General features: G+C 40.3%; 1 protein-coding gene across 5 annotated transcripts in view; it reads left to right on the forward strand.

Annotated features, from left to right (window-relative positions):
* srpk2 (SRSF protein kinase 2) overlaps positions 1-23,592 on the forward strand; it is a 70,399-nt gene that overhangs the window by 1,063 nt on the left and 45,744 nt on the right. The window contains exon 1 of one of the 5 annotated variants that reach the window (XM_067590323.1): positions 20,464-21,245. The exons of the other annotated variants lie outside the window; for them this stretch is intronic. Within the exon in view, the coding sequence (XP_067446424.1) occupies positions 21,208-21,245 (38 nt within the window). The 5' untranslated portion in view covers positions 20,464-21,207. Of the gene's footprint in view, positions 1-20,463; positions 21,246-23,592 lie in introns of those variants that run through there. 5 annotated transcript variants of the gene reach the window in all.

Consider the following 23,592-nt stretch of genomic DNA (forward strand, 5'->3'; position numbering starts at 1 on the left):
TGTGTGTGGTTTTATTAGGCGGTCTTACAGGGAAGATGCACTAATACTTCAGCGTGATTCTCCCGGTGTGAGAGGGTTGCAGGGGGGCTAGCAGCGTGTGAGCAGCGCAGTGGCTCTGTAAAGTGCATGCGAATTGGAGGGGAGAGAGTGGGGGCTTACTTCATGGCATGATGCTATTGGAGCGACGTCACCGGCAGCCAAAGAAGGCATCATGCAGGTGATACCAACGGTGCGGCCACCCTAGGGGGCTTGCTCTGTGCTGGGAGCTGGAATGTGCTGGAATTCCCAAACACCTGCACAGTAAAACAGATGTGAGCAAAAATGTCCTTTCACAGAGCTAGGCTTTGGCATATTATGCCTTATAACATAAAAACATCATGTCAGTGGTGAAATCATTCCACGTACTTTATTTCCACCCATTTCATGATCCCCGCAGTAATTGAAGTAGTAATTGAAAAATGACCCCCGGTAGTGGTAGCCCTGTGGTGTCCTGTCATGTATATGGTCTGACAAAATGATATTCACTGTGCTGCAACTAACAATTATTTTCTTTATTGATTAATCTGCTGGTTATTTTCTGATTTAATAGATTAATCATTTGGTCTATAAAAAAAATCTTAAACTATAGTGACTTGCCCATCATAATTTCCCAAAGCTCAAGGTGATGCCTTAAAATAGCTACTTTTACTATCACATAAGACAAAGGAAAGCAGAAAATGATCACAATTGAGAGGCTGGAGCTTGGTATTGTTTGGCATTTTTGCTTGAACTTAGACTCTTAATTAATTAATTATTAAAATAGCAACAGTGAGAACCCCCAAAATATACTATTTACTATCATATAAGACAAGGAAAAACGTTAAATGCTCACATTTGAGAAGCTGGAGCCCTCAAATGTTACTTGATAAATGACTTGAACCATTCACTGATCTGTGAAATGATCAAAATAGTTACAGCTTAATTTTTGTTCAGTCGACTAATCGATTAATCAGTTCATTTTTTCACCTCCGCAGTGAAGCGACATGAGCCCATATTTTCTAACAGACTATTTTCACTTGTGTTCAGAAAAATGGGACTCACTATTTGATTGCATGTTTTGATGGACTAGATTTACTGGAGATAAGCTGGATGAATGATTACTTCAAGTCAGTGATTAACACAAGGGAAACACTTTACACAGTGACAGACCGAAGCTCTACACACAACTCTCAGACATCTATCCACCGAGCTGTCCATTCATCCATCCACTCTTGCTTCTAGCTGCTTATCCAGGGCAGGGTCACGGTGACATCAGGGCAAACAGACACACCTATTCAGATACACAGTCACAAACACACACATTGTCTCTCTGACTTTCTGACAGTTGACATCCTTTACACACACTCCCAGTCTTGAGGGCTATGATCTGCTTTGATCCAGAGTCACGCCTGGCCTTTGCTCTGAGGGGCTTCACGCAACTGAGAAACCACAACAAACACACATGCATACTGAACTGACACACACACATTTCCACCCGCAAATAAGGTCTTCATATTCAGAGCAGTGTGTACTCAGGTGAATAGTAGTGTTTAGCTTGCACTAAGGTTCAGTCAGTGTATCGCCTCCTGACTTTGATCTCTGCTGATCCAAGCAGATACAAATTCCCACGTTTGAACTCATTCATTCAGAACAACCAAACACGCACACTCACACACGAATGCATGCACACTCATGAGTAACATCTGGCCTCACTTTGACCAATCTGACCAACCCACACTGAAAGATTTGATTAAAGCTTAAAAGAACAGATCACAGTAGCTTGCTGACCGCTTTATTAGGTCCTGAGAGTGTTTGTGTATGTGTGATGTAGGTAATTATGCATGTACAGACATGGTGACGAATTAAAGGAAAAACTCATTCTTGGCATTGATTCTACAAGTCTCTGGAAGTCTTCTGGAGGGATGAACACCATTCTTCAAAAAGATATTCCCTCATTTGGTGTTTTGCTGATGGTGGTGGAGATAGCGGTCTTAACACGTCAGTCCAAAATCTCCCAGGTGGTCAATGGGGTTGAGATCTGGTGACTGTGAAGGTCATAACATATGATTCACATCATTTTCATACTCAAAACCATGCAGTGACCCCTCGTGCCCTGTGAATTGGGGCATTGTCATCCTGGAAGAGACCGCTCCCATCAGGATAGAAATGTTTTATCATTGGAGAAAGGTGATGACTCAGAACAACTTTGTATTGATTTGCAGTGACCCTTCCTTCTGAGGGGAGAAGTGAACCCAAACCATGCCAGCAAAATGCCCACAGCATAACAGCCACCAGATCCACTCACTGTCGGGTTGACGCATTCAGACCTGTACTGGTTTTTCCTTTAATTTGTCACCCGTCTGTATGTTCATTGTCACTATGTCAGCCTCATATAACGTAACCAGACAGATACAGTACCAGACACAAGTTTGGACAGACTTTCTCATTCAAGTGAATGGGAAGGGGTGTCCAAACTCCAGTTATCCAGTTAATTCCAGTCATTCTTCCCAATTAGGGCTCTATTTGGGGTTACGTTTGGCTTAAGTCAGGCCAGGGTTTATGTGAGGTTACCAAGGCAATTTTTATACCTTCTTTATTAGAGAGTTAATAGTAGAGACATAACAGGAAGTGATAAGAGATGGGGAATGACATGCAACAATAGTCTTCAGATTTGAACTGAGGACCCTGCAATTCAAGGTCAGCGCCTTCAAGGCATAGTTGGACATTTGTTACCTTTGGACAGAGCCCGGCTATCCGTTTTCCCCTGTTTCCAGTTCTTATGCTAAGATAAGCTACCCGGCTGTTTGCTTTCAATGGCCACATATGAGAACCGGTAGTATTGATCCTCTTGCTTAGAAGAATAAGCTTATTTTACCAAACTGTTGAGCTATTCCTTTTAAACCCTTAGTCTACAAGGACACCTTTGATGCAACAAAACTAACAATCACAGTCTGTACACACCAGAACAGTCTCAACAGGCAAAGTAAGGGAAAAAAAATCTGTTTAGGGGGTAGTAAATGTGTATAAAGCCTTTAACTGCAAGCAATAAGGAAACTAAATACAGATATTGTTGTAATCTGTATTTACTGTCCTGTATTCAGAGCTGGACTGTGATTTGACTCATTGCACAGAACTTTTGTGTGGTAATCCTCAAGTTCCTCAAGTTCAGATTTTTGTTCCGTCTTCGCTGCTAGTAAGTGCTCATTACAGTTGGTTTTTTGCTCTGCACTTTTCGGAGATCAGATATTGTTGTGTAAAAAGCATGACTAGTACGGCGTCGTCGTTTCCTTTGACATTTTGTTTATCAGATTAGAATTTATTTGTCCGTTACATCATACACACGGGAACATAAAATGTCAAGAGAATTTAGGTCAAATCTGAATTATTGTGTTTAGTGAGTTTCAGCGTTGACGTTTATTGACATGAGCCTTGTTGCAGGTTTTTACCAAAAACGCGGTTGAGCATGGAAGTTCATTCTTGAACGTGAGATCAGTGTGTGGGACAAAATAATTACATTTTCAGAGCTTTCAAACACATCTCGTGGTCTTCATCAGTGATTTTATCTGGCGCAGATGTCATGTGACCCAAGTGTAGAAGTGGACCTTTGAGTTGAGATGATTTTGTCACGTTTAAATGCTGTTGATCACAAGAAACCTGAAAGAACAAGCTGGGTAAATGTAAAAGACCACCCCAAAATCAAGTATGAGGTAGTTCTTTAAAGCAGTGTAAATGGGGTTTTGGGAAAAACGTTGAATTTCACCACTGTGCTTCAGGATTTTCTGATTTTCGTTTTTCACAGGTTACGAAACAGTGTGCCATTTCGGTTCCCGATTCATCCGGAGAGAAACTGCTTCATTTGTGAGGGACCACATGCTCAATGTTGCCTTGACGTTTTAGATCATCAACGCAAGCAACGGATCAGTCACATGTTTGAGCAACTAGATGAATTGCTAAGCAGTGTGTGTTTGTAAACAAGAAACAGATCTATTGGGCCTGCAGCTGTAAGTCTGGTCTTCAAAGCCTTTTTTCCAGCTTTTATCGCTTCTGTTCAACGTGCTGAGCAAACAAACATCATGTACCAGCCAATGCCAGTAAAATTCAAAGACAACACTCGTGATTCGGTATCGCTAAAATAACTCACTATTGACTAGATGTGTGGGGTCTGAGGTGGAGTCGTAGGAGATGCCTAAAACCTGGTTGTTGCACAAAGAAAATTTCAAGTTCACTTTGTTCACCAGCTCTTTTCATCGTCCAACTTTTGTCCTTTGAAGTTTATGGTTATCGCTTGCGTGTTGTAACCTGATATTATCTCTTTATTTCATCAACAGATTTGTCATGCTTCCAGTCTGTCTTGCTACTTTTGGTGTTTATGCTGTATGTGTGTTTGAGTGAGTCAGACTGTGTGTGTGTGTGTGTGAGAGAGAGAGAAAGATACTGGATAGGAGTTGAGGCGTTAAAAGCTTACTGGTATTGACTCTACAGTAAACTTCTTATTTGCATGGTCAGGCTACTGAAACAACAAGATTGAAACCATCTAAGATGTTATATATGGTCCAACAAATTGAGGAGCTAATACTATAGATTTAGTATTGCCTAAAGGTTCCCAATCCTACAGCGTCTCTTGCACCAGTGGCTACATGCAGTACTTCTTGTAGGGTTGAAAATACTGAATCATTTAATCTGGCAATTTTTTTCTTGACTCACTGATTGTTTTCATCCATAAAATGCAAAATCTATTTATTTTGTATTGCTGCCTGAAGCAGTGGCTTTTAAGGACATATTTGATTTTCTCATATGAATTATGTCCTGTAAGTAGTCAGATGATATTAAACTAAGTAATCTTAACTTACTACTACTAACTACCTATGTTTTGATATTTATTCCAAATATTTAAATTCAAATATCAAGTTAATACAATATCATCTTCAGTATTCACTGTGCAAATTGTGCCATCACCTCCCAGCCACCTCTTTCTGTTTAGTAAGAATTGTTTAACTAACAGCAAGAAAAACATTTCTTCTTTGGAAGTCGCTACAGACGTGACGGTAGAGGATTCATGGATTAGTGATGGGTCATTGGCTTCAGATTTATTTTTCTTACTTTATCGTGTCTGTCTTGATTAAGTTTGGGCTGTCACTCAGAATAAATGGACCATCAAGCCCTTTGTTGTGCATGTTGCTATAGAAACACCTCCTGAATGACTCTAGTAGACCAGTAGCAGTAATAACAGAGTGAGCCTCCGTCACCATGAGTACGGGCACAACAATGATGCGGTAGTTTGGAGACATGGCAGAGTAGTGTTAGCTCTTATGTAATAGCTGCAAAATCAAAGTTACTTTTAAAATGATACAGATAAAAATAGATAAAATGCAAGAGAAAATGGTTAGAAGTGAGTTACTACAAAGGTTTTGATTAGCAGCCCTTTCATTGACCTTTAACCTGTTGTAGGTAACCTATCAGTGCAAATGGGTCTTCAGAGGAAAAGCTGACCCCATGGTGCAACCATAATTAAAGATCAAATGTTTGATTTGCCTCGTGGAGATGAAATGGATGATGAACAGCATACAAAAACATGTTGAGGTTGTGAGTGTGCAAGGCATATAAAGTGGCACCAGTATAATGCCATTCATTAGTCATAACTTCTCCAGACAGAAGAATGGGCATAGCTGTGAGTCTAAATGCTAATATTCCTCTTGGAATATACAGTATATCTGCCAGCTCGCACTGCCTGTCGTCGCACGTTAGACCCTCCTGCATGAAATGAGCTGACTCTAACCTGACTAATGTTCCCACACATTGCAGCGTAAACTGCATTGATTTTCGTCAGGGGTTTTGCCCAGACCGTGGTCCTTGACTGAAGATGAGAGCAGGCGGTCTGCTGGAGCACCGTGCAAGGCGAGATAGGGTTTATTCACTGGTACCATGCAGCAAGCTGAAGCTGGAGTCCGTCAAGACTGAAATAGCATGTTGAGGTTTTATAAATTTAGAAAATGGAGGGAAGTACATGGCTTGTCAACATACAAAGGTATACAAACATCAACAACAATGAATTATTATTATAACCTTTATTTAATCAGGCAAGTGAAATTGAGATTGAGATCTTATTTTCAAGGGAGATACTATGTTTATTAGTTTCAGGCTTTCCTCTTTGTATTTCTATTGTGAATTACTGGATAATTGTACCCTTTCAGTCCTCTAAAAAGTATTGATATGCAGCAACCTAATAAGGAATAAACTCTCTTTAGCTGAACTGTCCATTACCTGTAGACATATGCAGCCTATGATGAGGGGTTTGCAGATAGACAGAGCTTGCTTTTGAGGGGTCACAAGACAAAAAGGTTGGGGACCAGAGCGTTAGAATAGGCCTATAATAAAAGTAGCAAGGTATAATAATAATAAAACACACAATACAAAGAAGAACATGAAATAAAATAATAAATAAATCATGAAAATAAGTAAAATAGACATCACTCAGTTAAAACAAGCACATTGAAGAACAGATGTAATGAGACTGAAAATGCATGTTCCTAAATTGCAGCAGGGGGTACCATACTGTGGGTTTTTAAAGTGCCTTGTAAATTGTTGTAAATGAACAAATACAACACACATGGGAATACATAATGTATTATATTTAAATTTATAGGTGCTATCTTGTGTTTGCCCATAGATTCTCCATATTCAGGTCCATTTAGGATTTGTTTTGTTGGGTAATTCTAGTTAATTGTTGTTTCATATAGTATATATAAGACATACTTGCTAGCGTGTGAGACAAATACAGATTTTGGGCTTGGTAGCCCCATTTTTATTAATTTATTTAATTATGTCCTTTTGGTAATGTGTAAGATCAGTCTGCCGTTGTGATAAATGATCCTTTATTGATTAGCAAAAGGTAAGTGAAGGGTCTAGACCGGCTCCTAATGAATTGAATTGATTCCCAGGGGAACTGCAGGAGACCAGCAGGGATGAACACCAGCGACCTTGTGTCGTAGAGCTGGCCAGATGCCCTAGTTTAAGTCTAAGTCTAGTAAGCCGTGGTTTGGCAATGACTAGTATGTAATCTATTCTATAGACGTGAGGAAGAGCTCAGAGATACGATCTTTGGCAAGCAGATTCGTATGGCTCGGCCAATAATGCTTCCTTCATCAATACTGCAGCCCGGCTGGATGGAGGCGCTGAGAGCTGAGCATGTGAGCTGCATGTAGAGAGAGAATCAGTGAGAGGCATGCTGAAAGCCGGGGAGGTAGAGCAGAGGAGCGAAAAGATAAAGAGAGAGAATAATAGGGAGCGAGAAGGAGAGAGCGAGACTGAGAAGCTGGAAAGGAGGAGTTTGCATATGTGTGAGTGTGTGTGTGTGTCTGGAACAGGAAAGCCAGCGATGGAGAGAGTGAGTAAGGAAAGGGGAGAGAGGGAATTAGAGGATGCCACAGGGCAGCTGAAGGCAGGAAATGAGGGTTAGCAAAAACTGCTGCGTTGGACACACAGGGGAAAGCACATAGGTCGCTGAATGGCAAGCAGCTGACTGTCGAGGCATAGTGAGAGCTCAAAATACTCATTTACATACACAGAGTTCTGCAAGCCTAAGTTTGGGTTGTGTATGTTATTTATATACAGTTAGAGTCATTTCTATTGAAATGTGTCATTACAAGTCAGACCTGCTGGACAACAATTCATACATTTCCCTCGTAAGCAGCTTGGCACAAGAGCATGGGAAGAGTCATGTTTGTGTTTTTTGAGTTCATTGTTAAGGCCACAGAGGAGATGTCCACACCTACCACCTGTCATGTCAGGATTCTGAGGTGAAACCAGTTTAATGGCTGCCAGTATCGCTATGTTTTATAGTGACATCGGAGCAGAATTAATCATCCACTACTCACTAAAGCTCATTTGGATTTAAGATAACTGGAAACTTGGGAGGACTGCAGAAAACAGTTGAAATCCCAGTATTGATTACACAAGTTTTCACATTTCTATACTATGTGTGTGCGTTTCTGTAACACATACAGACTCATACAGAGTCATAGACAATATTTCAATTGGTCCACACAGTGAATATATTAAAAAAAAATCTTAAAAACACGTGTCTCTAATAGAAATGAAACAATTAGTGGATTAGTTGATCAACAAAAATTAATTGGCTACTATTTTGATAATTAAATTGTCATGTAAGTCAACAGCAAACATTATTTGCTGTTTTATATCATTGTACATTTAATACCTTTGGGTTTTGGACTGTTGGTTGGGCAAAACGACATTTCAACAAATCAGCAGAGAATGGAGGAAATTGTTTTCACTATTTCTTTGCATTTTTTTGACTAAACAATCAAGAGAGTAATCCAGATCAATATAAAATTAAATTAATTTTGTCTGTAGCCTAAAGTTTTATCACTAATATGGCAAATGGCAACACAGTGGGTACTTATGGATGCTGTCTACTAGACTGTCAGAAGGATAGACTGTACCCCTTACACATAGTTCATTGCTATACACTGAATTGTAATATGATATTAGCTGCTTCCTCTGTGGTGTCTGAGTGGGAATGATTTTCTCCCTGGTGGCCACAGTGCCAGTATTATTGCTGGCTGGCTGGCTGAGAACTAATTGAATATACAGTAGAAGTAGGCCACTTTAGTAGGTGTTAGCAGGGACTCCTGGAGAGGAGCTCCCAATTTAAACTCACCTTTTCAACAGCCATTAACAGCAGGTGTGCTGATTTTATGAGCCACCAGGTTGCCTCTAGACTTAGCGGGTAAAATTTAGTGGTTGTTCCTTTTCAGCTCTGACAGCTGGCCAACACTTATCAAGCCTGCCAGTACTAAACTACTCCTTAAATCTTTTTGTGTAGTGGTTTGTTGTGGGGGCGCATATTGGTGGATTTTTCCGTTGGATTTTGCTTTTCAAAGTAGATGTTTGTCTGACTGGTAGAGGTTGAGCTCATTAAGGATTTTCCTTCTGCTTTCCCAGAACATGAGCCAGGAGTGCACAAGATCCTAGCCAGTCTACCAAGTCCAACAGACTGAATGAGACAGAGCAAGAGTGAATTACAAAGGGGATTCCCATGTTTTAGAATCTGTATGGTACAAATAGGATTTGCTCAGCAAGGGACAAGAAACAAGGACTTCTTCCTCTCGTGTCATGCTGCTGAACTGTGTGGTCCAGTTGTACAGTTGCAGGCCAGTGGGTCATCATGGAGGGAGGAAGGGAAGACATTATTAGGGCATGTAATTCTGCGAGGGCAGGAGCTTATCACAGTCGGTTTAGGTTTAACCCACCACAGTCAACCTCCGCTGCCACCTTCTGGACAAACAGGGAGGAACTGTGCTCATGAATTTGCATTTATGGTAGATGTTCTGTCAGGTTTTTTAAGTTATTTCTGCAATTTTCTGCCTTCAAAACATTATTACTGCAACCTTTCTCAGTTTTGAAACCTGGCTTCATTTGATATATTCTTTTGACAGAAGACGCGGCTCACCAGTGTAAACCAAACTTTAAAATGACAACCTCTATCAGCCAGTTTGTTGTTAACTGAGACCTGGCTGGAAACAAATGCACAGGCAGTACCAACAGAGGTCTCACCACTTAATTTGAACTTCTCACACTGTGAATAAGATAGCAAAGGAGGTGTTGCTGCCAGCATTATTTCCTCTTTTCTTAAAGCGCCTTTTGGGTGTTTCTTCTTTTACAAGTACAGTTTTATTTGAAATGCAAAACCAGTAGACTCGCTGTTGTACTTTACAGCCTCCCAAAGCACAGTCCTGTACTCTTTGATGTATTCTCTGAGCTCTTACCAACAGTTCACTGTACTTAAGACACCATTATAATTGTAGGTGATTTTAACATACATATTGATGTCGCATCAGACCATATGGCTAAGAATACCAAATGTATCGTCTTTTTTTCTCCTTTGAATTTCATTTTGCTTGTCAGAGCTACTCAAAAACATGAAAACTCATGATCTTGTTTTTACACGAGTAGTTTCCCCTATTATTATTTCAAAGAGTGTGTGATGTTGCTGTCATTTTTGCATATTCTTGTCTGTGTCGTCACTGCCTAGTTTAGAGTTGCAATTACTCGCTTGATTACTCGCTTTATCTGTTAGTCTGTAAACAGAAAATCAAATGCCAACTGTTTTGATAATTGTTTCATCGTTTTGAGTCATTTTTTTAAAGAAAAAATGTCAAAGTTCTCTAATTCCAGCTTCTCAAGTGTGAATATTGTCTGGGTTATTTAGTCTTCTGTGATAGTAAACTAAATATCTTTGGGTTTTGGACTGTTAGTTGGTACACAATAAGACGCTTGAAGACATCAACTTGGGCTTTGGGAAACTACAGCCCTAATCTTGTTACATGCTGTGCTCCACTTGAAAATGTTATTTTAACTCTGTAACTGATTACTTTCAGAGCTGAAACAGTTCATTGATTAATTGATTTGTCGATCAACTGTAACCTACTTTGATAATTGAGTAATTGTTTTAAAGCAAATTTTACCAAACATGTCTTTGTTCCAGCCTCTTACTCGTGAGAATTGCTGCTTTTCTGTCTTATGTGATAGTTAATTTAATAGAGAGAGAGGTAATTAATAATGCAATAAGTGTTAGCTGGAGCTCTAATCATATTATGTCCAAAAAAAAAAAAAAAAATCCAGTTCCTTGCATGATGTCCTGCAAGGAGGTTAAAAGTTTGGTTAGCTTTTGCACAATGTTAACTACCCCACTTTGGGATAGGAAAAGTTAAACATGAACCAAAAACCCCATGGAAAATGCAGATACAGCTTCTCTTAAAATAAACTGTATGAAGTCCATGATGATTAGATGCCAAGATGCTGTTCATGTCCTCATGTGGCTTAATGGATCAGAGTGTAATACATTCAAACATTTCCCCATCCACTCACCAATAACAACAGATATTATGACGAACGCAGACGCAGGTACAACAGGCCAGAAGTGATACTCGTTCATATCGTGCTGAATTGCTTGTGTCGGCTGTAATCACCGCTCCTCATGTTTGCAATCTAGCCTCAAGGTATTTGTCTCGCTATCTCTGCAGCACACTAACCCAGATCTCTTGAGAGTGTGTATGTACATTGTGTTTAAATGTGTGTCCTTCACAGCCCATGCATCAGCTCCTTTCTATCAAGGCTGCTGCCGCCACTGTAAACATTGAGTAATTGGCAACGCTGAGCAGGCTGGTGTCCTCATTTAGCTGTTTCTTGAAAAATCTGCCTTAGGTATTCCTGTTACATCTAGAAGCATCTGAGGCGTGTACTCGGATGCTTCTAACGTAGTCCTGAATAAAAAGGTGGGTACACTTAAACTAGAAACCAAATAATCACTAAATATATAATCTATGTGCAGTAAAATGTAAGATGCATCGTCTGAATTAGCGCTCCCAATATCAGATACACCCACAGGACACATCAGACCTTTGTAAACCAGCATTAGGCTCCTTTTGAGTCCGTGTCAGATCAGTTTAACACAGTTCAATTCAATTCTGTTGGGTACAATATACTTGAATTCTAGGATATTAGTATAATTTATGTTCTGAGGCATATTTTTCTAGTCTGCATTTGTTGTTTGTGCTGTTTTTTTTTGGTGTTCCTCTTTTTAAACCCCATTTAGTTTGAACTTGAAGGCTGTAACTACCAGTTTCAGGCTATTTCAGTCACATTACAGCAGTTGGGCTGCTAAGTGAATTATCGCATTCATTGTGTTGACATAACGCTCGCTGGTGACCACAGGCCTGCCTCCTCTCTCCCATGCTACAGGGTTGTTATCACAGTACTGTGAAGCTGAAAACACAGGGTGCTCATTGTTGCATGCCCCCTCAGCTTGCGGCCAAGTCTATTTTCTCTGTTTCCCATGCTTTATGACAGTAGGGGGAAAAAAACAACAAAACACCTTATTATTTTGTTGTTTATCCTTGTTTTGCCTCCCTCGGTGCTGCTTTTTTACTTCTCCCCAGTGCCCTGTATCCCATTACGAATACCCTGTATGTAGTGAAGAGTGCCTTGTGTGAAGGTTTGAGTCTCATTAGTGTAATTCTCATTGTGTCCAACAGAGGGAAGCCATGTTGTAGTTATTAGTCTTGTGGTGAAAGGATTCTTTGTAGATAGTTCTCTCCCCCCTGATTGAAATTACTAAATACTTTAGGTCTGACATAGTCAATAGTTTGAAGATCCCCTGTGCTTTGCAGGATAAATACAAGGCTTACTGTTTTATGTGAGTCAGTCTAAGTAGAAACAAATATCCATTTTGATGATTTTTGTGTATCTGTTAAAATAAACACTTGGAGGAGAACCAGCTGATTTGATGCTTTGCGGTTAGACAGGCCTCCTTGTAACCAGAAGGTCTCTTGAGCGTTCACTGTAAAAGCCAATGAAATATGAGCACTCATCCATGTGAAAAAAATCTAAATAGAGTTGCCTGCCACACTACTCTTGAAATATAATTTGATACTTGTGAAGCTCTTTATCTTCAAAGTATTTATAGAGTTAAATACCACCACTCCTGTGAAAGTCACAGGTGTTTCACAAATCATCAATTACAGTTTGATTTATAGTAATTAAATAATGACACTTGGGAGCCACTGCTCTGCTCACCATCAATAAAACATTGATATTAGATTCTACTGTATTAGCAACAGTAAATGAGTAATAGTTAGAAATACTGTATATACACAGACAGTACGTATACAATACAGTACACACTACAAATTCATCCCTCAGCTGACTCCATGCCATATATATATTCACCCTGATATGTAATATGCATTTTGGCTTAATCCATATCACACAAACATGGATTCTAACATAAACATAAACATAAACATCAATATTCCCATTAAACATCATGAGGAATTTTTACCAGGTTTTTCAATAAGGTTTTCCCGTTTATATCTCTGATTTATTATCTGGTTCAAGTTTAATATCTCTGTTTTTTCCTGTGTATTTCAATAACCGTTATTCATGAGAAACAGTTTTATTAATACATGTAAGCATTCCTTGAAAGGGGGGTTACCTCTAGAGGAACCTGCAGTTCATAGGTTAGAGTTAAATTGTGTCATTTGTTTGAATAAGAAAAAAACCCCCATAAATTATAGAATTTCCTCTCTGCAAAATCACAGATTCCTTGAAAATTTCACCAAAGACATATCAAAGTTTATTTGATGTGTCTCAACTGTTTTATCATCAGTTCATATACGGTACATTGATCACACAAACAGCTCACGTAAGTGTTGCGACCGGACCTGTCTTGTCCTCCATTAGTCAGGTGAAAGGGCGTTAACAAACATGAAGCCGGCCATTTTGCGGGTGTAGCTTTGTGTTAAGTGTTGTCCGACCCCATGTGTGATAAAATCCATTTGAACATGTCAGCCTGGTGAAGCAGCTGCGTCGCGCCAGGTCAGAGTGCAAGAAGAGAGGTCAGAGGTCACTCATCCATCAATTAAACACACACCACTTAGCTAATGAGCTCTCGGAGGACCAGGTGGAGGTATCACTGGGTCATAATCTCACTGGTTTTTGGTTAATGTGCTTTGGGTAAAACTGTATATCCCTCCCTCCCTCCCTCCCTCCCCCACAGTCTCACTCTCCTCACCCACTTACTGCACATACACACCTACTTTAACTTGCAAAGTGCACACATTCAAACATATTGCTGTAGAGTGCGTTCCCCAGGGTAATGAGGCACAAAAAGTGCAAGCTGCTTACCTGTGTATGTCTGGATGAATTACGAGCACTCAACACTGACCAGTAACTGTGCTGTGTGTGTGTGTGTGTGTGTGTGTGTGTGTGTGTGTGTGTGTGTGTGTGTGTGTGTGTGTGTGTGTGTGTGTGGTGGGAGGGGTTGTACCTTTTTCTGCTTAACTGGAAGAAAGGAAAGTGACAGGACCTGAGTAAGAGGAGGAGACTGGAATGGTTCATAGCAAAGTCAATGAGTTGGTCAAATCTTTGAGTTTATTTATTTGCACAGGTTAAAATCAAACAAGAAAAAAATTGATGTGCAGGGAGAGGAAAATAACCCAGTAGGCTTATAGATTACCTACCTTACCTGCCTCTACCTACAGAATACTGAACATACAAAAAAGAGCAAAAAAAACCCTACAACTTAAGAACTTTAAGGACAATTTTAACCTAATGAGAATAGTTTGGAAAAATCTGGACCCCTGTATCTGACAGAAAATTGACCTCAGGTTGTCAGATGTTTGGGAAGATGAAGATTATATGATTGTCTTGTTGAGTAAGAGTGAATCTGAGAGTTAGTTTCAAAGTGAAGCCTGAAATGATCGGGAACATTTCCCTAATTGAATTGTATCTTATATATGAAAGTACATATTTGGATAATAAAGTATCATAAATTGTGAGAAGTCAAGTTTCTAGAAATAAAGGAGCCGATGGAGAGCAGAGATTTGAGTGAGTTGCAATTCTGACAAAGTATTTTCATTGCAGACATGTTGACATGTCACTGCAGGAAAAGCACACCTGTAATTAATAACATTATTAATGGCTGCATTGCGTTTAGGTGTGCCACTTTCAGGGCTCTGCTATTGTGCATGCTGGCTTGGAGTAGCTTTACCAGGACACTTAAATGGAACAGAGCCAATATTATTGCTATTAGTAATACCTGTGCTTTTCCTGCTTGGACAAAGACCAAAAGGCCACAATGTTCAGTTCTGTGGAAACTTGGAGCCATCGTGAAAATGGTACAGCTTAGCTACTGGTGGGAGTCTGTTTTCTGCCACTGCCAGCAAATGACAAAAAAATCAAATGACCTAAAATTGTTGTATTGTATTGTATATTGTACTTCCATGAAAGGACAGATTAAAAAAAGAAACCCTAAACCCTGGATCCTACACTTCCCATAATGCAACTCTACAGCTAGATCCTAATGCTGGGGTTCATGTCATATTCAAGTTACCATTATTACCATGTTCCCACTTGTAAATAGTGTTAATGTCAACACCAAAGTCATAATTACAACTGGCACACACAGAGTGCCTGAGAACTAAACGTGGCTCCCTCATGACAGCTAAAGTTCATCGTTCAAGGTAATTATGTATATATACGTATATATACAGTATATATAAGTGTAGATATTGATATAGACAAATAGATATTTCGTCTGGTTATTCATCAAAGCATGAGGTTTGTTAAGAGAAGTGCTTCGAGAGAGTGTGGGGCACTGTGTCTCAGCCGTCTCTGCTGAGTGCAGGAGAGCTGATGAGAGTACAGCTGCATACCAGAAATGAATCTTTCTTTCACATTAATTTACTGGAGACATGAGAATCTTTCCCGTCTCCACTCCATTAAGTCCATTCATTAAAATTCTTTTCAGTTCAAATAGAATTTATTTCCTTTAGAATATCGAACGTCTTCTCAGTGTTTTTTTTGTTCTTCATATTTTTGATTACATTCAACATGAAAGTGGCATAAGCTCAGATACCCAGGTGATGTCAATTGAGTCATTTTCTCAGACTTTTCAAAGCTCCTCTAAAGCCACAGAAGACATTATGCAACTGTTTTCACAGGCTGAGTAGTCCTCCTGTGACTAGTGAATTTACTTTGACATGTAAAAAAAGTACAGTCTAAAAAGAGCAGCCTTTACAGTTCCCATTGATGGCAAATTACATATTTTATAGTCCTGTCACGATCAGTTCTGTAGATGTGGAGGAAAACACGTTTTGCTGCTAAAACCCAAAATAGAAATGCTTGGACCAGTTCTGAAAATTTTATGCTTATATGCAAAGATGCAAAGAAGATTTAAATTTCCTCTAGTCTGTGGATTTTAAGAGCAAGAAATGTGCCTTTTGTGTTGTGACTTTATTTTGCCTCCCTGTGTGTGTGTGTGTGTGTGTGTGTGTGTGTGTGTGTGTTTGCAGATTTACATACAGTGTCCACAGGCAATGCCATGCAGTTTGAATCATAGAGTCCCTATAGGCTTTTATACTCCATATGGAAGTCTGTAGCAGAGAAAATGAGCTGCCCTAAGGCAGACCTGAGGTTATCAGTATGTCAGTCAATCTGGAGATTGACCGCTCAACACATACACACTCACACTTTCACACATGCAATTTAAGACAAGCTACTTTGTGTGTGTGTGTTTGTGTGGGCATGTGTGTGTTTCCACATGGGGGCAGTGTTTTCTCTGCAGACAGTGACAACAAGGCTGCTGACACAAAGAGCACAGTCACCGTGGCAACATCTTACTCGACTCGTCTTAGTCTAGCGCACACAGACACACACACACACACACACACACACACACACATGCATTATGTGTTGTGTATGCATTTCTCTGCTTGTATTATGTGATCCTGCTTTGCTGTGACTTTTTCCTGGCTTCATTTATGCGAGTGTACTCTATGTCCAGGAGCAATTCGCAATGGGACCTGTGTGTGTGTGTGTGTGTCTGTGTGTGTATGTGTGTGTGTGTGTGTGTGTGTTTGCATGCATAAACCCCATCTCTCTCCCCACCCCAGCATCCACCAGGCAGTATGGAGAAGTAGGCCGCTTAAAGATAGCTCCCGGCAGCCTCAATACTGGCTCCCAAAATATATCTGCTCATGAGAGTCATCATCTCTCTCCCTCCCCCCTCTTTCTTATTCTTCTTTTTGCGCCTTCTCCTTTTGAAAATAGAGCAAGAATCAGCCTTCGGATTTGCAAATTGATAGCCTGAGTGAATATCCTGAGGTGTGTGTGTGTGCATTTGAAAGCATGTGTGCATGTTTCCTTCATGTGAATGAGCTATTCCATTTTGGATGAATCTTCCCATTGAAAGGTGACATCAGGATCATACCACTGCAGCCATCATGAATAGGGGGAATTTACCGAGCACCTCTGTCACCTATGACTTCCCTCGTGTGCTGACCTCACTCGAGAAATGCTTACATAAATGCTTCTCAGAAGGACAAGCAAGGAAAATAAATGACGTGGTGCAAAGTGCCACATCAAGAGTAGTGTGGCAGCTCAATGGTCAGCACTGTTGCCTCAAGGCAGTTAAGTCTTAGCTTTGAAATAGAGCTGAAGATGATTTTCCTTATCGAATTATCTATGGATTATTATTTATTAGATGAATCTATTAATTATTTAGTGTAAAAAAAGTAAAACAGTAGGGCTGCAATTTACAGTTGTATTCATTGCTGATTAATCTACTTTTTGATCTCAGAAAACGGGGGAAAAATGCCTCTTAAAATTTCCCAACACTTGAGATGACGTCTTCAACTTTCCTGTTTTGTCTGACCATCAATCCAAAACCCCAAAGATGTCTGGTTTACGTTCATATAAATTGAGTAACTTGAAGCAGAGACTGTGTGGCACTTTTGCTTGATGAATTACTTAAATGATTACTCAGTTTTCACAATAGTGTCTGATTAAATATGTGTCTGTTGACTTTAATCAACTAATTGTTTTTTATCTTTAGACACATCTCCCTCATAAGTTCCCAGAAACAAAGGTGAGGTCTTCCAGTTGCTTATTTTCTCTCTCAGCAACAGACACCAAACTGTTGGAACCTACAAGTGTTTTGGAATTTTTGTTATAATAATAATAATTTTGTTAAAAATATAATTATATAATTAAAAGATTAATTGAATTGAAACAACATTTATAGATAAAATAACCAGATGAGAATGATGAGATGAGTTTTTTGTCTTTCCAGTGAACTAAAGTTCTTGATCACATTGATGCAAAATCAAGTAAAAACAATATTGCTATAAAGCATACCTGCTTATTAATTTGCAATATTTCCTGCAATGACCTAAAATACACAGAGATATTAAAGGGGCAGCTACTGTGGTATAAAAAGTGTAGAAAAATCTCTGCTGGAAAACAAATCTCTTAGTTTCTTACTTTCACATAAGAAAAACAGCAAACGCTCCCATTTGAGTAGCTTGAGCCTGAGAACGTTTGGCAATTTTGCTTGATGAATGACTTAAATTATTACTCAATTGTCAAAATAATTTTTAGAATAAGTATTTATCTGTTGACTTAGCAATTAATTAACTAATCGTTTTTAGCTTTAGACACAGGCCTCTCAAATGTTCCGGAGCTCAAGGTGTGGCTCTTCCAATAGCATATTTTATCTCAACAACAGTCACAATAGTCCTGTTAAAAACATCATAGAAAGATTGATTGATTAGTATGAAATGTTGACAAATAATCAATAAATATTCTCTCAGTCAGCTGTGACTTTGAATCTTGGCCCTGATGCTTTCTGTTAATTAGTTAGCTAGTTAGTTAAAGTGTTTCTTTACAAAATCCACCAATGAAATGCAGGTCAAGTAAATTAGCGCCCTGTATGTAAATGTGTTACTGATGAGCTGGTGATTCACCAGGGTTTTTTTCTTACATTAGCTCCAGTGTGTGCTACAGTAGGTTTCATCCCCCCCTCCCCCACCTTCTGTGACCCCAAAAAGTGGGAATGGAAAATCAAAGAATGAAAGTGCGCCTTCTCATATTGGCTCAATATTCCTCTTGCTGTCTGTCGCTGAGATCCAGTGTGTTCTTTACTCCCCATTGGCCCACATCCACAGAGAATGAGGACAATAGTTTGGCTCAGAGACATGTGTGCCTAATGTAGTCCTTTTATGTGGGAAAGTGGAACTATGGAGGTAGCAGAGAAAATGGATCATTGTGTTCCTGTTTTCTTTCGGTCTCTTTCTCTCAGGCATGTCTCGTGTCTGATAGCTCTCAGATATGGATGCAGTATTTGTACTATTTCCATGAAAATGTATTTTTCAGACATATTATTAACATAGAACCTGCAGCAGCTGGTGTAAAGTCAGTAGCTGTTACCTCCTCAAAGGATTAGGTGATAATTCAATGTTATTGTATATTGACTTTCAGAGGAATTATATTATAGTAATGTAATGATTAGAGCTGAGGTCAATTAATTAATTGATTGAAAATTAACTACCAACTATATTGTTGATGATTGATTATCAAATAATCCTTTCCTTTCGTCCTTTCCTCTTCATATGCCCTGTTTTGCCCGAACCAACAGTCCAAAGATAACCAAACAACAAAGGATAGTCAGTTTACTATCATGTATGACAAAGAAAAGCATTAAATAATCACATTTGAGAAGTTGGAAGCAGTATGTTTTTGGCATCTTTACTTAAAAAAATCACCAAAACGATTATTTGATTATCAAAATAGTTGCCGATTAATTTTCTGTTGGTCAACCAATCAATTAATCAACTAATTGTTGCAGCTCTAACTCCAGCCAAATTGTAATTTAAAACTACTTTTTGTTTTTCATGGGAGTTTTGTCAGATGTAGTAAATATTTTAGGGTTAATATTGTTTTTATAATAATATCACAATATGGATAAAATCTCAAGTTGCAAACTGGGGGTTGTGATATGTATTATATAATATTGCAAATTCTCTGGAAATCAGTTGAGACACCATTTATAGATAAAATAACCAGCTGAGAATGACTTTTTTTGTTAATTCAGTGAATTAAATACTTGAAAAATCAAGGGTCTTAACCACACTGATGCAAAATCTAGTAAAACCAATATTGCCATAAAGCAGCCCTGCTTATTTGCAACATTACCTGCAATGACCTAAGACACACATACATATTAAAGGGACAGCTACCTTGGCATAAACAGTGCAGCAAAATCTGGACTGGAAAACAAATATCTATCGTTTCACACTATGTATCAGCCAATCTTATCTCCTTCTATTAATACATGCACTTTTGCTGTTAGACTCTGCACCATTTGCGTGTCACATCAGTCATTTGAACAATCACTGACAAATATTTTAGAATCTGTACATACTGTAAACACCTCTAATGTATATGTTCCTACCGTGCATCCTCTTCATGACTAGTCAGTACCATTAACCTCAGGATGCCCCTTACAACCCCCGCTGTGCATTTTCACACGCACACACACACGCACACGTATACATGCGCACACATGCACACCCACACACCAATATTGAGGTCAGATCGAGAGATAGAGACAGACCCCCCATCATGGCACACCCTCTGGCTACCTCTCTGTGAGCTGTTCACTCATGTAGAAGCGGACCCATCTGCCTAGAGATGGCGAGAAAATAGAGATGGACGGGGATGGAGGGAGAATCGGATGAGACACACATACACATACGCAAAAGCATCCAAAAAAGACAGAGGTGGAAACGGGGTTTAGAGAAAAGGAGGGAGGATGCCAGATAGAGCAGAGAAGAGGGGGGGGAGATCTGTGCGGCGTTGCCCTGAGATACAGGATGTCGTAATAAGGCAATTGGGAGAGAGAGAGAGAGAAAGAAACAGAGAGAGAGAGAGAGAGAGAGAGGGAGGGACTAATTCAGAGGGGGGGAAAAAGAGGGGAGGAGAGTGCATCTCAAGGAGAAATGCATTCATTTCCCTGTTGCTGTGACAAGCCGACACCCCTCTGCCTGTGCGGAGAGTGGAACGTTCCGCCTCGCTCTGGGCTCTGTTGTTGTGCAGAGCTGCAGAAGGCCTGATAGAGCCAGCTAGACAGATAGAGAAGGAAAGGGAGAGATACATAGACAGAGACAGACATACTGGATTGAGAGCCCGTGTATTCATTTCATCACCCAGTTCAACCAGCGACACCAGAGAGGAAGGAGACAAAGGGAAGAGGAGGACAAAAAGGAGCTTCAGTGAAGGCAGGGAAAGTGAAAGAGAGGAAGAAAGAGGCAAGGTGAAGGAGGAGAAGGAAGGAAGGAAAGGGAGGGAGGAAGGAGGCTGGGGCATGAGGAGGGGCGCCTGACTGACATTGCTGGTCTCGCTATCAGCTCACACACACACACACACACACACACACACACACACACACACACAGGCAGACACACTCACTCTCTCTCTCTCTCTCTCTTTCTCTCTCTCACACACACACACACACATTCAGCCAGATTGTGCACTGCACAGTTGCTGCTCTTTTTATCCTTTGCGGAGCCGTGTCCTCCATCCTTTCTTCTCCTCTGAGAGAGAGAGGACAGGAGAGACAGAGAGAGAGAGGAGGAAGAGGAGGAGGGGAAAAGGAGAAGGAGGAGGAAGAGGGGAGGCAGTAACCCTCTTCTCTCCTTTACTCAGACACACAGCAGAGAGACAGGGAGAGAAGAGTAAAAAAAAAAAAAAGAAAGAAAGAAAGCAGCTTTCTGTTTTATTTTGCCGTCTCCTGTGGTCCCTCGGCCAGCGAGCGGCTAACAGGCACCGCTCATGTCCGTGAACTCGGAGAAATCCTCGTCCCCCGAAAGGTAACACCTCCTCCTCCTCCTTCTCCTCATCTGTCGTTTCATCCCCATATGTCTGTGTGCATGTCCTTTCTTTCTATCTGTCTGATATTTTGTATTATACTCCCCCAGCACCGCAACCCCAACCCCCTCCGACCACCAGCCCCCTCTGCACCTCCATGTTTTGTGTCCTCCCGCTTTCTGTTTCTCTTTCTGTGTCTGTATCTTGAGCTTGTTTCTTCTATTGTTGGGTCACAGCAATCTGACTGTAGCCAGGAAAAAAAACAAAAAAAACGCAGTGGTTCATTGTTGCGTGGTGCTGTAAGGTTTCAGATGACTGCTGAAACAGAACATCCTTACAGTACGCACATACTTAAAACCCACCATAAAACCTTTTGTCACATACGTATACACACATACACACTCGAGCTGCTGGTGCCCTTTTGATGCAACATCTCCTATGACAACAATAACAAGAACACAACAACACACATCTACTGTCTCTTTATGGCGATGGAGCACAGAGCTTACACAGCAAGAGTGTCAACACGCGTCAACATTAGCACAGCCAACAGCAGCAGCAGCAGTGCATCTCGGCAGCGATGCAAGACAACAGCTCGCCACATGACGCACCTCAGTGCATAGCATTACTGAACAATGGCACCTCTGAATGCCCCAAACAACTTCTATACAACACACAGGCACTTAAATCATATTTTTGACCATATTTTGTAAGAGGTGCGTTGCATCATACGTGTATATGTTGTGAAACATTAAATAATGGTATCAAGCATGAATAGCAAAGTCACAAGGCATTATCAGTCACATGGCACACAGTGGCTAATTGAAAATACACGGCCACATCATATCAGACAAAGACACGCACAAACCGTTCTTTCATATTGTTATTATATGTTACAATACATGCAAATGTATTTAAGCTAGTCATGGTTCACACTTATCTCACCCTTATTGTGTGAAGATTAATGCCCTTGTTCATAATTTGTACCTATTTATGCCTAATTAGACCCTCCCGTGCAGATTTTAAAGATCAAAGTGAGCACAGTGATTTGGAGAATCAGTGTTGTTGTAGTGTCTTGCAGTTTTGGAAGTTCTTCAGTCGTAACTCAGTCAATTGAAGAAGTGGAGAAAACAAGAAAGAGCACGGGAAAAATCTTTTGAGAACAAAGGTTCTGTTGTTGGTAGTTTCCATCTCTGTTTTTAGCAGTGAATCTAAAAGCGAATTGGTCAAAGTCAGGATGTTTATCCAAACCGCTTACTGCGTGCATAAAGACCCATATCCATTCAGATCTAATCGGACCAAGCCCACATTCCTCTTCCAGCGTGGAAATGCGGAAAGAGCTCGATTTGACGGGTGCTGGAGGGTGAGGAGCAGGCAGACTGGATGACTCAGGTAGACACTGATGCTGTGCCAAGTACGATCAGGCAGAGCCGCTGCCATCCACTCAACTTAGCGCCAGGCCCCAGACTGGCACAAACACAGCACAGTAGGCACACAGATAGGCAGAAGTAAATGGCCACTAACAATATCAGGCATTATTAATGGGCAGTTGGGCACAGAGGAGAGCGGCGTTACATTGGCAGTTTTGGATGGTTTTGAAATTAAGTTTAATCTGGAGGAACATGCAGTGGATAACAGATACACACATACTGTAGACAGGCTGGACGGAAATGGTTATACTAATAAGAAGGCAGCATTCTGACAAGACAAACATAAATATAGAGTATCATCTCGCAGCCCTGGTGCAGTCAGGTTTGTGGATTTCAACACTCGGCTAGATTTTCTATCCCTCTATTGTTTGGGTCACAGTAGTCTGACTGTAATTAAGAATAATGCAGCGGTCTATTGTTGCATGGCAGGTAACACCGAGGAGCTACACTCATACACACAATGCTGGTGTTTTGAACGGCTGCAATGTCTCATATGACAGCAACAGTCAGTGCATGTGTCTGTTTTCCTATCTCAGGTTGACCACTCTAACAGATTAGTTATTATAACTAGTCATGAGGTTATATCCCAGAATTAATTCACAAATACCCAATCACGTCATCAGCTATGAACCTCAGAAATACACTCGCTATTGCCACCCCGTTGCTCCAAGCTGTATTTGAATGCAACAGCTGAACAGTGCACCAAGGATCAGAGGGGGATCTGCAGCTTTGTGAGTGTTACATGGACAGCTGGGTTTCCTTTCTGACTGGATATACTGTATGCAGAGACCAAACACAGCATTCTCGCTTTCATAAAAAGAAATGCATGATTAAACAATTCGTCAGTTGGCAGATGCAGAAAGAGATTGATATGGCAAGGAATATGTTGGAAAGACTTGTTTAGATGCAAGTTCAGTGT

Source organism: Thunnus thynnus, chromosome 5 (assembly GCF_963924715.1).
Source record: "Thunnus thynnus chromosome 5, fThuThy2.1, whole genome shotgun sequence".
In the NCBI taxonomy this organism is placed as follows: Eukaryota; Metazoa; Chordata; class Actinopteri; order Scombriformes; family Scombridae; genus Thunnus; species Thunnus thynnus.